An 11,454-nucleotide genomic window follows, 5' to 3' on the forward strand; every position below is an offset into this window, starting at 1 on the left:
CAACACTCCAGTAGTGACCACTACTGATGGATCTTTTAATTCTGCATTTTATTGGCTTAATTTGGAGGATTTGAAATCATAACCCTGGATCATTGGTCCTTTCACGTGGAATGCAAACCCAATTAACCAACCGCTCTGCTATCGAACTTGCAACAGCCTCGCCACTTACTTCACTGGAATTTTCTTCCTCAGTCCTCCAAGTGGCAGTGTAATGCCTGAGAAGATTCAGGAAGCAGCATTTGCTGTGTTTATTTCGCTCCATATGACATAGGGAGCTGATGCTGGAAAGTCCCTCAGTGGCGATTATGTTAAAAGAAAGTGCCGAACTCATTGGGAGCAGAGTTAGACTCACTGCTCCTCAGGAGTCAAAGCCTCAGCTCCTCTGATGCAAAAATGTACAGCTTGAGCTATGGAAAAGTGAATCAGGCGGACACCCCTGGTCTGTTGGCGCTGGTTGCCTTGGCGATACTGCTACCCGGGTCAGGTGAGCTCCAGTCTAATTTTAATTCTCCTGCCGTTTGATCGAATTTGTTGGGTATTTTTTATTTATTTTTTTTTTGGTCAGTGGGTGTTTCTGATTTGCAGCCTGAGCTTCCTCCAGCTCTCCACCTTACCACCGGGCTCACCACGCGGGCAGTGCCCGACAAGGGAGCCGCTGAGTTCACCCTGCGAGGTCTCTGGGTCCGGAGAGCAGGGTCGGGAGGAGCGAGGGGAGCTAGAGAGGTGGGCTTCATTCCTGTAGTGCCTTCCTCAAGCACAGGACCGTCACCAATCACCTGCCACCCCCACTAACCACCCCCACCCCCCACCGACAGACTGCATTGCGGAATCCGGTGAAGAACCTTCTTTCTTTCCAACTGCGATTGCGTCGGCGATGCAGGAAACGCGGCCCAGCCAATTTGCGCACAGCGCGATCCCGCGAACAGCACTGACTGCGGCAATGAGTGGGTCACGCGCCGGGAGTGCGTTGCGGTCAGGAGAGTGAGAGGAGGTCCGGGTGGCGGAGGGGGGGGATGAGTGCTGGCATTGGCGAGGGACATAAAGGACCTAAGAAAGCGCAGAAGGCAGAATAGCAGAAGTAGCCATTCGCACCTACCCCCCCCTCGAGCCTGCTCCACCATTCAATAAGACCCTGTGGCTGATCTGAGTGCGGTCTCAGCCCCACTATCCTGCCTGTCTGTCCCCCCCCCCCATAACCCTCGACTCCCTTGTCAATCAAAAATCCCTCTAACTCAAGCCTCGAATATATTCAGTGACCCCTGTGCGTCCGCTTGCTCTCCGGGGGGGAGAGAATTCCAAACACTAACGACCCCCTGAGAGAAGAAATTCCCCCCTCATCTCCGTCTTCCATGGGAGATCCCCTTATTCTGAAACTGTGACCCCCCTGGTTCTAGATTCCTGTTCAACTCTTAACTCATAAGACAAGCCCTTCAACCAGAAGGCAACCCATGGAGGGCTGAATGTGCATAGGGCCGCCTCCAATTCAAATATAACTCTCCTAACGAAGGAAACCAAATCTGCACGTAATACTGCAATGCCCTGCGCAGTTTGTAGCAAGACTCCTCTACTTTTATACTCCATTCCCTTCACAATAAAGGTGAACATTCCATTTGCCTTCCGAATGACTTGCTCTACCTGTGTGCTAACTTCTGGTGACTCATGTAGTCGGTCGATCCCTCTGCACCGCAGCATTCTGCAACTCTATTTCAATAACATCCTGCTCTTTTATCCTTCCTGCCAATCGGACAGTCTCCGACGGTCCCACATTGTACTCCAACCTGAACGTTTTTGCCCACTCTCTTCACCGGTCCATATCCCTTTGCAGACTCTTTGTCTCCTCCTCATCACTTGCTTTTCCACCTATCATTGCATCATCTGCAATAAATTGGCTGCAATGCAGCCTGTCGGCAGGGGAGTTGGGGGTGCAGTAGAAGCGAGATACAGTGGTGGATTCCTGCTCCTCGTTTAGGTCAATCTTAGTTACAGGCATTTCCCTGGCTTCAAGTTCCCTCAGAACAGGCCAATGTTGGAGAGGGGGGGTGGGGAGGGCCTCAAGCAGGAATTAGGCCCCTGATTATCATATCAAAAGGTCTGAATGCCTCCTCCGGGCCATAGGTAAACAAGGTTTTGTTCACTAAATTGCTCCCTGGGGTGAGAGGGTATGTCCTATGACGAGACGCTGAGTAAATTGGGCCGATATTCTCTGAGGTTAGAATAATGAGAGGTGACACCATGCACGATTCTGAAGGAGCTCGACAAGGTGAACTCTTGGAAAGGTTGCTTTCCCTTGGCTGGGGAACCCAGAACACGGGGGCGCAGTCTCGGGATAAGGGGCCGGTCATTGGGGGCGGAGACGAGGAGAAATTTCCTCACTCAAAGGCTTGTGAGCCGTTGGAATTCTCTTACCCCTGAGGATTGTGGATGAGCAACCTTGAAGAATGAGTGGTGAGCCTGTGGAATTCGTTACCACAGAAAGCAGTTGAAACTAAAACATCGTGTGTTTTCAAGAAGGAGTTAGATATGGCACTTGAGGGGAAAGGGATCAAAGGGTACGGGGAGAAAGCGGGACCAGGCTATTGAGTTGGATGATCAGCCATGGTCATAATGAATGGTGGAGCAGGCTCGAAGGGCCGAATGGCAGGCTTAGTGAGTCAGGAGATGAATCACTGGTGTGTACTGTTATGTTTTTATAATGATATAAAAGCACTTATGGCTCATAATGGATTGGCTAAACACATTGAGAGCTCACTAGGCGCAATAGAATGGTTTTAAAAAAAAAACATCATTGGATGTGGGCATTGCTGGCCAGGCAAGTGTTTGGTGCTCATCCCTAATTGCCCTTGTTCAGAGGACGTTTAAGAGTCACCCACATTGCTGTGGGTCTGGAGTCACATGTAGGCCAGACCGGGTAAGGGCAGCAGACCCCCTCCCCTAAAGGGCATGAGTGAACCAGGTGGGTGTTTACAACAATTGACCATGGTTTCATGGTCATCATCAGACTGTTAATTCCAGATTTTTACTGAACTCAAATTCCACCATCTGCTGTGGCAGGTTTCAAACCTGGGTCCCCAGAACATTACCCTGGGTCTCTGGATCACGCGTCTAGTCGACAATACCACTGCACCATTGCCTCCCCCTGATGCAGACAAGTAGAAAACTTGAAGATATCAGCGGCAGAGCTGCACGTGCTGTGGTCTGCTCACAGGCCAAAGTGAAACAGAGTGGGTCACGTGACGCACTTCCCTTCTACTGATGTCACGCTGCTTTCCCTTAAAGGCACATTACAACATGTACTCAAGGGGAGATTGGTTAGGGGCCTCGGGCCCTGTTACAGTTTTCTTCTGTTCTGATGATTGTTCCATCTTTGAATTCACTGGACCTTCAATCCTGAGTCTTGTGGAAGCGAGGGGGGAGGTGGAGGGGGTCAGGAGATGAGTTACTCACTGCAGAATTCCCAGCCTCCCACCTGCTCTTGGAGCCACGGCATTGACATGGCTCACCCAGTTCAGTTTCAGGCCAAGGGCAGGTCACTCCGAAAGGAATGGAAGTCAATCAGCGGTCAGGGACACACCCTAGCAACATTTCAAATGGTGTTGGCAGGGTAAATAATTGAGTAAATGAGGGTCCTCAGGGTTCCCTCTGGGATTTCCGATACCCCAGTTCTTGCCTGATGATCTTGCACTGGTGTTAACTGGCGTTAACTGGCGTTAACTGGTGTGATGATGCCAGGGAGTTGGCAGATGGTGTTCCTTGTTGAGTGATGTTCACCAAATTGGTTTTGTTTTCCCTCACAGCTTGGGCGGCTAAGTCCGAGACTGGAAATGGCTGCTGCCCGGGTTACGAGAAAAATGAGGTGAATTCAAAATACTTCAACCGGTTCCAAAGGAGTTATAAAAATGTCCCAGTCTGTGGCAGTCAGCAAGCAGCGGTCATGTGAGTGTGTCTGAGATCAATTCCATTGTTGTGTCTTATTTCAACATGTGCAAAACCCGGTCGCTCACCTAAACCCCACTGCCATCCTCACTGAGTGCCAGTGTGGGCAGTTAGAATGGCGCAGGGTTAGATACAGAGTAAAGTTCCCTCTACACCGTCCCCATCAAACACTCCCAGGACAGGTACAGCACGGGGTTAGATACAGAGTAAAGCTCCCTCTACACTGTCCCCATCAAACACTCCCAGGACAGGTACAGCACGGGGTTAGATACAGAGTAAAGCTCCCTCTACACTGTCCCCATCAAACACTCCCAGGACAAATACAGTACGGGGTTAGATACAGAGTAAAACTCCCTCTACACCGTCCCCATCAAACACTCCCAGGACAGGTACAGCACGGGGTTAGATACAGAGTAAAGCTCCCTCGACACTGTCTCCATCAAACACTCCCAGGACAGGTACAGCACGGGGTTAGATACAGAGTAAAGCTCCCTCTACACTGTCCCCATCAAACACTCCCAGGGCAAGTACAGAACGGGGTTAGATACAGAGTAAAGCTCCCTCTACACTGTCCCCATCAAACACTCCCAGGACAGGTACAGCGCGGGGTTAGATACAGAGTAAAGCTCCCTCTACATTCTCCCCATCAAACACTCCCAGGACAGGTACAGCATGGGGTTAGTTACAGAGTAAAGCTCCCTCTACACTGTCCCCATCAAACACTCCCAGGGCAAGTACAGAACGGGGTTAGATACAGAGTAAAGCTCCCTCTACACTGTCCCCATCAAATACTCCCAGGGCAAGTACAGAACGGGGTTAGATACAGAGTAAAGCTCCCTCTACACTGTCCCCATCAAACACTCCCAGGACAGGTACAGCGCGGGGTTAGATACAGAGTAAAGCTCCCTCTACATTCTCCCCATCAAACACTCCCAGGACAGGTACAGCACGGGGTTAGATACAGAGTAAAGCTCCCTCTACACTGTCCCCATCAAACACTCCCAGGACAGGTACAGAACGGGGTTAGATACAGAGTAAAGCTCCACCTACACTGTCCCCATTAAACACTCCCAGCACAGGTACAGCACGGGGTTAGATACAGAGTAAAGCTCCCTCTACACTGTCCCCATCAAACAATCTCAGGACAGGTACAGCACGGGGATAGATACAGAGTAAAGCTCCCTCTACACTGTCCCCATCAAACACTCCCAGGACAGGTACAGCATGGGGTTAGATACAGAGTGAAGCTCCCTCTACACTGTCCACATCAAACACTCCCAGGACAGGTACAGCACGGGGTTAGATACAGAGTAAAGCTCCACCTACACTGTCCCCATTAAAAACTCCCAGGACAGGTACAGCACGGGGTTAGATACAGAGTAAAGCTCCCTCTACACTGTCCCCATCAAACAATCTCAGGACAGGTACAGCACGGGGTTAGATACAGAGTAAAGCTCCCTCTACATTGTTCCCATCAAACAATCTCAGGACAGGTACAGCACGGAGATAGATACAGAGTAAAGCTCCCTCTACACTGTCCCCATCAAACACTCCCAGGACAGGTACAGCACGGGGTTAGAATCAGAGTAATGCTCCCTCTACATTGTCCCCATCAAACACTCCCAGGACAGGTACAGCACGGGGTTAGATACAGAGTAAAGCTCCCTCTACACTGTCCCCATCAAACACTCCCAGGACAGGTACAGCACGGGGTTAGATACAGAGTAAAGCTCCCTCGACACTTGTCTCCATCAAACACTCCCAGGGCAGGTACAGCACGGGGTTAGATACAGAGTAAAGCTCCCTCGACACTGTCCCCATCAAACACTCCCAGGACAGGTACAGCATGGGGTTAGATACAGAGTAAAGCTCCCTCGACACTTGTCTCCATCAAACACTCCCAGGACAGGTACAGCACGGGGTTAGATACAGAGTAAAGCTCCCTCTACACTGTCCCCATCAAACACTCCCAGGACAGGAACAGCACGGGGTTAGATACAGAGTAAAGCTCCCTCGACACTTGTCTCCATCAAACACTCCCAGGACAGGTACAGCACGGGGTTAGATACAGAGTAAAGCTCCCTCTACACTGTCTCCATCAAACACTCCCAGGACAGGAACAGCACGGGGTTAGATACAGAGTAAAGCTCCCTCGACACTTGTCTCCATCAAACACTGCTGTTTGTTAACCTACATCTGAACCCACCAAAAGCTCCTTTTTGAATCCTTGGTGCCGCCCTCCGGTGATTTGCCCCCTGCCCTCAGTTCAGTCCCTCTGGTGGGGCGATGCTGCTGATCGGATGGGGCAGGTGAAGGGCAGTGGGGGCTGAACCTGCACTAACTGTGATCTGTACCGTGTGTGTGTGTGTGTGTGTGTGTGTTACAGTTACACTAACCCCGGAAATTGGTTTCCTTCACAGGTTTAAACTACAAGGCGGAGATTCCGTGTGTGTGGACCCACAGAAGGCCTGGGCAAAGCTGCTGATGAAACGCATCGATAAAGGTTTCTATCCAACTCAATCCTTCCATGATTCTTGAGCAGGAGAGAAAGCTGAAGTTTCTTTTTGTAATTTAAAGCCCTTTAAAATGCCATTTCGGTTGGTTTTGTTTCATCGTTTAAATTGAGTAGATGGGGAGTGTGCAGTGAGGGTCAGAAATAAGGCCATTCGGCCCCTCGAGCCTGCTCCGCCATTCAATAAGATCTTGTCTTAAGTGGGAGACCCCCTGATTTTTGAAAACCGTGGCCCCCCCTCTCTCGTTCTAGATTCCCCCCACCCCACCCCACTCCACGAGAGGGAAACATCCTCTCAGCATCCACCCTGTCGACCCCCGCTCAGAATCTTGGACGTCTCAGTGAGGACACCTCTCGTTCTTCGAAACTCCGATGGCTACGGGGCCCAACCTGCTCAACCCGTCCTCACGAGACAAACCCCCCCTTCGTCCCGGGAATCAGCCCGAGTGACCCTTCTCCGAACTGTTGCTAAGGAGACCGAAGCGGTACACGGGAGTCTGAGTGGGGTCTTACAAATGGGCTATGCAGTTGTAGCAAGACTTCCCTACTTTTACACTTTGCGATAAAGGGAGCCTTCCTTGTTAGTTTATCATACACATATCCCTGATCTCTCTCCGTTCACACTCCGTCTCTATGTCTCACAGGGATGCTCTCTACGTAAAGTAACCCCTATCCGTGGTGCCTCAGTGGGTAGCGCTCTCTCCCCCGCAGAGTTAGAAAGTCATGGGTTCAAGCCCCATTTCAGTCACTCGAGCTGACCGCTCCCAGTGCAGTGCCGAGGGAGTGCCGCACTGCCCGAGGTGCCTTCAGACAGATGAGGGGCATTAAACTGAGGCTCCGCGGCGAGTGTAAAAAAAGCTCCGCGTCGTTTTGTTTTTTGAAGGGTGGAGGTGGGATAAGCGGGCTAGGCAGGGAGTGGGGTGAAGGTAGGGGGGGAGTTTGACCTGGTGTCCCGGGGCCAATGGTTATCCCCCACCCAACAGACGGCGCGCTCGGTATCCCGCCGCTGCTTGTGGGATCTTGCTGTGTGCCAATTGGCCATCGTGTTTCCCAGAGTGCAACGGTGACGACATTGCGAAAGTGGTTCGTTGGCCGTAAAGGGACTTTGGGAAGCCCTGAGGTCGCTATAGGCGCTATAGGAATGAAAGTTTCTTTCCTCGCCAGGTACTGAGTTGAGTAAGTGCTGGGCCCTGGGTCGGGGAGGGATGTAGTGACACCATCGGCCTAACGTATTTTCTCGAACAGCCACAAGGAACCAACATAAACCAGCGAGAGACGACCAGCCCCAGAGGCAATCCAGCGCCAGCGACACAAGAGCAACCAAACCACCAACATCTGGCAGCCCCACCTCCAGAGCAGCGACCAGCACAGGCCAGGGACCGAGCAGCGACCATGCAGACTCAACACAGGGTAAGGGTCAGAGGGACGTCACGGTAAGGGTCCGAGTGCAGACCAATGCTCGATACCGGCCGTGCCTGTCGGGTGGTTCCTGTCACTGCTGTTACTGCGCTGCTGCTGGTGAAACATCTTCCCCCCACAGAGTTGTCTGTTGTTTGCGATTGGATTGTGGAGGAGGGATGGGCGTCTCTCGGAGAGCCAATCGACCGGAAACAGGGGGATGGAACGGGAGAATGGATCATAGAACAATAGGAGGCCATTCAGCCAGTCCTGTTGGTGCAGGCTCACTGAGACACCAATTCAGCTGGTCCGACTCTCTCACCTTCTCCCCGAAGCCCAGCAAATCTTTTCCCTTCGGATAATCATCCAATTGCCTTTTGAAAGCCTCCATTGAATCTACCTCCACCACACTCTCAGGCAGTTCATTCCAGATCCTGACCACTCGCCGCGTGAAAACGTTCCTCCCCAAGTCGCTGTTGTTCCTTTTGCCCATCGCCTCCAATCTGTGTCCCTCTGGTTCTCGATCCTTCCGCCAATGGGAACTGTTTCTCCCTATAAACTCCGTCCAGACCCCTCATGATTTCGAACACCCCCCTTCAAATCCCCTCTCGACCTTCTCTTGTCTGAGGAGACCAGCCCCAGCCTCTCCAACCTATCCACGGAACTGAAGTTCCTCACCCCTGGAACTGTTCTCGTGAATCTTCTCTGCACCCTCTCAAAAACCTTCACATCCTTCCTAAAGTGCGGTGCCCAGAACTGGACACAATACTCCAGTTGAGGCTGAACCAGTGTTTTATAAAGGTTCAGCAGATGGGCCGAATGTTCCTCTCTCTAGGGTTCTGTCTCGTCACATGGACCCCACTGACCTCTCTCTCTCCCCCCACCCCCAAAACAGGCCACGGTGAAACCTCGGCACATCCCCAGCAGGGAGAAGCAGCCGGCACTCCAACTACCGAGGACCAAATTGGCACTCGCCCAGCGATGCCTGTGGGCGACGCCAACACACCGAGCTCAACGCGGGCACTGGGATCTCTCCCATTCACCCCGACGACAGCTGTAGTCCGGGAGACAACATGGAGAACCACAACATCAGTAGAACCACAGGGTAAGGAGCATAGATTCAGCAGCTGGGTTGGTTGGGCTTAACCCTGAATGAGGGCTCCGTGTGGGGTAGGTACACCCACGGCGCTGTAAGGGAGGGAGTGCCAGGATTTGGGCCCAGCGACAGTGAAGGAGCAGCCAATGTAATTTGCAAGTCGGGGTGGTGAGTGACTAGGTGGGGAACGTGCAGGTGGTGGTGTTCCCCATGTGTCTGCTGCCCTTGTCCTTCTAGATGGTCGTGGTCGTGAGTTTGGAAGGGTTTCTCCGCAGAAGCCAATTCTCCGCAAGGTGAAAGCGTTGGCATTCCATCCTCCAGGGATCAAACCTGTGCCCTGTAGATGGCGGACAGGGTATGGGGGGGAGTCAGGAGGTGAGTTACTCGCCTCAGGATGTCCGCCCTCTGACCCGCCCTCGCGGCTGCTTGCTGTGCACAAATGGGCCGCTGCGTCTCCTATGTTACAGCGAGTGACTGCTCCTCCAGAAGTGCTTCATTGACTGTACGTACAGGCGAATTAGGAATAGGAGGAAGCCAATGGTTATCCCCCACCCAACAGACGGCGCGCTCGGTATCCCGCCGCTGCTTGTGGGATCTTGCTGTGTGCCAATTGGCCATCGTGTTTCCCAGAGTGCAACGGTGACGACATTGCGAAAGTGGTTCGTTGGCCGTAAAGGGACTTTGGGAAGCCCTGAGGTCGCTATAGGCGCTATAGGAATGAAAGTTTCTTTCCTCGCCAGGTACTGAGTTGAGTAAGTGCTGGGCCCTGGGTCGGGGAGGGATGTAGTGACACCATCGGCCTAACGTATTTTCTCGAACAGCCACAAGGAACCAACATAAACCAGCGAGAGACGACCAGCCCCAGAGGCAATCCAGCGCCAGCGACACAAGAGCAACCAAACCACCAACAACTGGCAGCCCCACCTCTAGAGCAGCGACCAGCACAGGCCAGGGACCGAGCAGCGACCATGCAGACTCAACACAGGGTAAGGGTCAGAGGGACGTCACGGTAAGGGTCCGAGTGCAGACCAATGCTCGATACCGGCCGTGCCTGTCGGGTGGTTCCTGTCACTGCTGTTACTGCGCTGCTGCTGGTGAAACATCTTCCCCCCCAGAGTTGTCTGTTGTTTGTGATCGGATTGTGGAGGAGGGATGGGCGTCTCTCGGAGAGCCAATCGACCGGAAACAGGGGGATGGAACGGGAGAATGGATCATAGAACAATAGGAGGCCATTCAGCCAGTCCTGTTGGTGCAGGCTCACTGAGACACCAATTCAGCTGGACCGGCTCTCTCACCTTCTCCCCGAAGCCCTGCAAATATTTTCCCTTCGGATAATCATCCAATTGCCTTTTGAAAGCCTCCATTGAATCTACCTCCACCACACTCTCAGGCAGTTCATTCCAGATCCTGACCACTCGCTGCGTGAAAAAGTTCCTCCCCAAGTCGCTGTTGTTCCTTTTGCCCATCGCCTCCAATCTGTGTCCCTCTGGTTCTCGATCCTTCCGCCAATGGGAACTGTTTCTCCCTATAAACTCCGTCCAGACCCCTCATGATTTCGAACACCCCCCTTCAAATCCCCTCTCGACCTTCTCTTGTCTGAGGAGACCAGCCCCAGCCTCTCCAACCTATCCACGGAACTGAAGTTCCTCACCCCTGGAACTGTTCTCGTGAATCTTCTCTGCACCCTCTCGAAAACCTTCACATCCTTCCTAAAGTGCGGTGCCCAGAACTGGACACAATACTCCAGTTGAGGCTGAACCAGCGTTTTATAAAGGTTCAGCAGATGGGCCGAATGTTCCTCTCTCTAGGGTTCTGTCTCGTCACATGGACCCCACTGACCTCTCTCTCTCCCCCCACCCCCAAAACAGGCCACGGTGAAACCTCGGCACATCCCCAGCAGGGAGAAGCAGCCGGCACTCCAACTACCGAGGACCAAATTGGCACTCGCCCAGCGATGCCTGTGGGCGACACCAACACACCGAGCTCAACGCGGGCACTGGGATCTCTCCCATTCACCCCGACGACAGCTGTAGTCCGGGAGACAACATGGAGAACCACAACATCAGTAGAACCACAGGGTAAGGAGCATAGATTCAGCAGCTGGATTGGTTGGGCTTAACCCTGAATGAGGGCTCCGTGTGGGGTAGGTACATCCACGGCGCTGTAAGGGAGGGAGTGCCAGGATTTGGGCCCAGCGACAGTGAAGGAGCAGCCAATGTAATTTGCAAGTCGGGGTGGTGAGTGACTAGGTGGGGAACGTGCAGGTGGTGGTGTTCCCCATGTGTCTGCTGCCCTTGTCCTTCTAGATGGTCGTGGTCGTGGGTTTGGAAGGGTTTCTCGCAGAAGCCAATTCTCCGCAAGGTGAAAGCGTTGGCATTCCATCCTCCAGGGATCAAACCTGTGCCCTGTAGATGGCGGACAGAGTATGGGGGGGAGTCAGGAGGTGAGTTACTCGCCTCAGGATGTCCGGCCTCCTACCTGCCCTCGCGGCAGCTTGCTGTGCAGAAATGGGCCG

At 52.8% G+C, this 11,454-nt stretch overlaps 1 protein-coding gene across 1 annotated transcript; it reads left to right on the forward strand.

Annotated features, from left to right (window-relative positions):
* Window positions 1–284: 284 nt before the first annotated feature.
* On the forward strand, window positions 285–11,017 carry LOC144677232 (uncharacterized; the record flags this gene model as incomplete). The annotated part of the gene is made up of 7 exons (XM_078537411.1): window positions 285–484; window positions 3,795–3,933; window positions 6,354–6,436; window positions 7,691–7,855; window positions 8,739–8,948; window positions 9,761–9,925; window positions 10,840–11,017. Coding segments are annotated over exons 1-7 (1,031 nt in total), but the record flags the coding sequence as incomplete, so codon positions are not given.
* Between the last annotated feature and the right edge of the window lie 437 nt (window positions 11,018–11,454).

This window comes from Cetorhinus maximus, unplaced genomic scaffold, assembly GCF_964194155.1.
Source record: "Cetorhinus maximus unplaced genomic scaffold, sCetMax3.hap1.1 HAP1_SCAFFOLD_2330, whole genome shotgun sequence".
Taxonomy (NCBI): domain Eukaryota; kingdom Metazoa; phylum Chordata; class Chondrichthyes; order Lamniformes; family Cetorhinidae; genus Cetorhinus; species Cetorhinus maximus.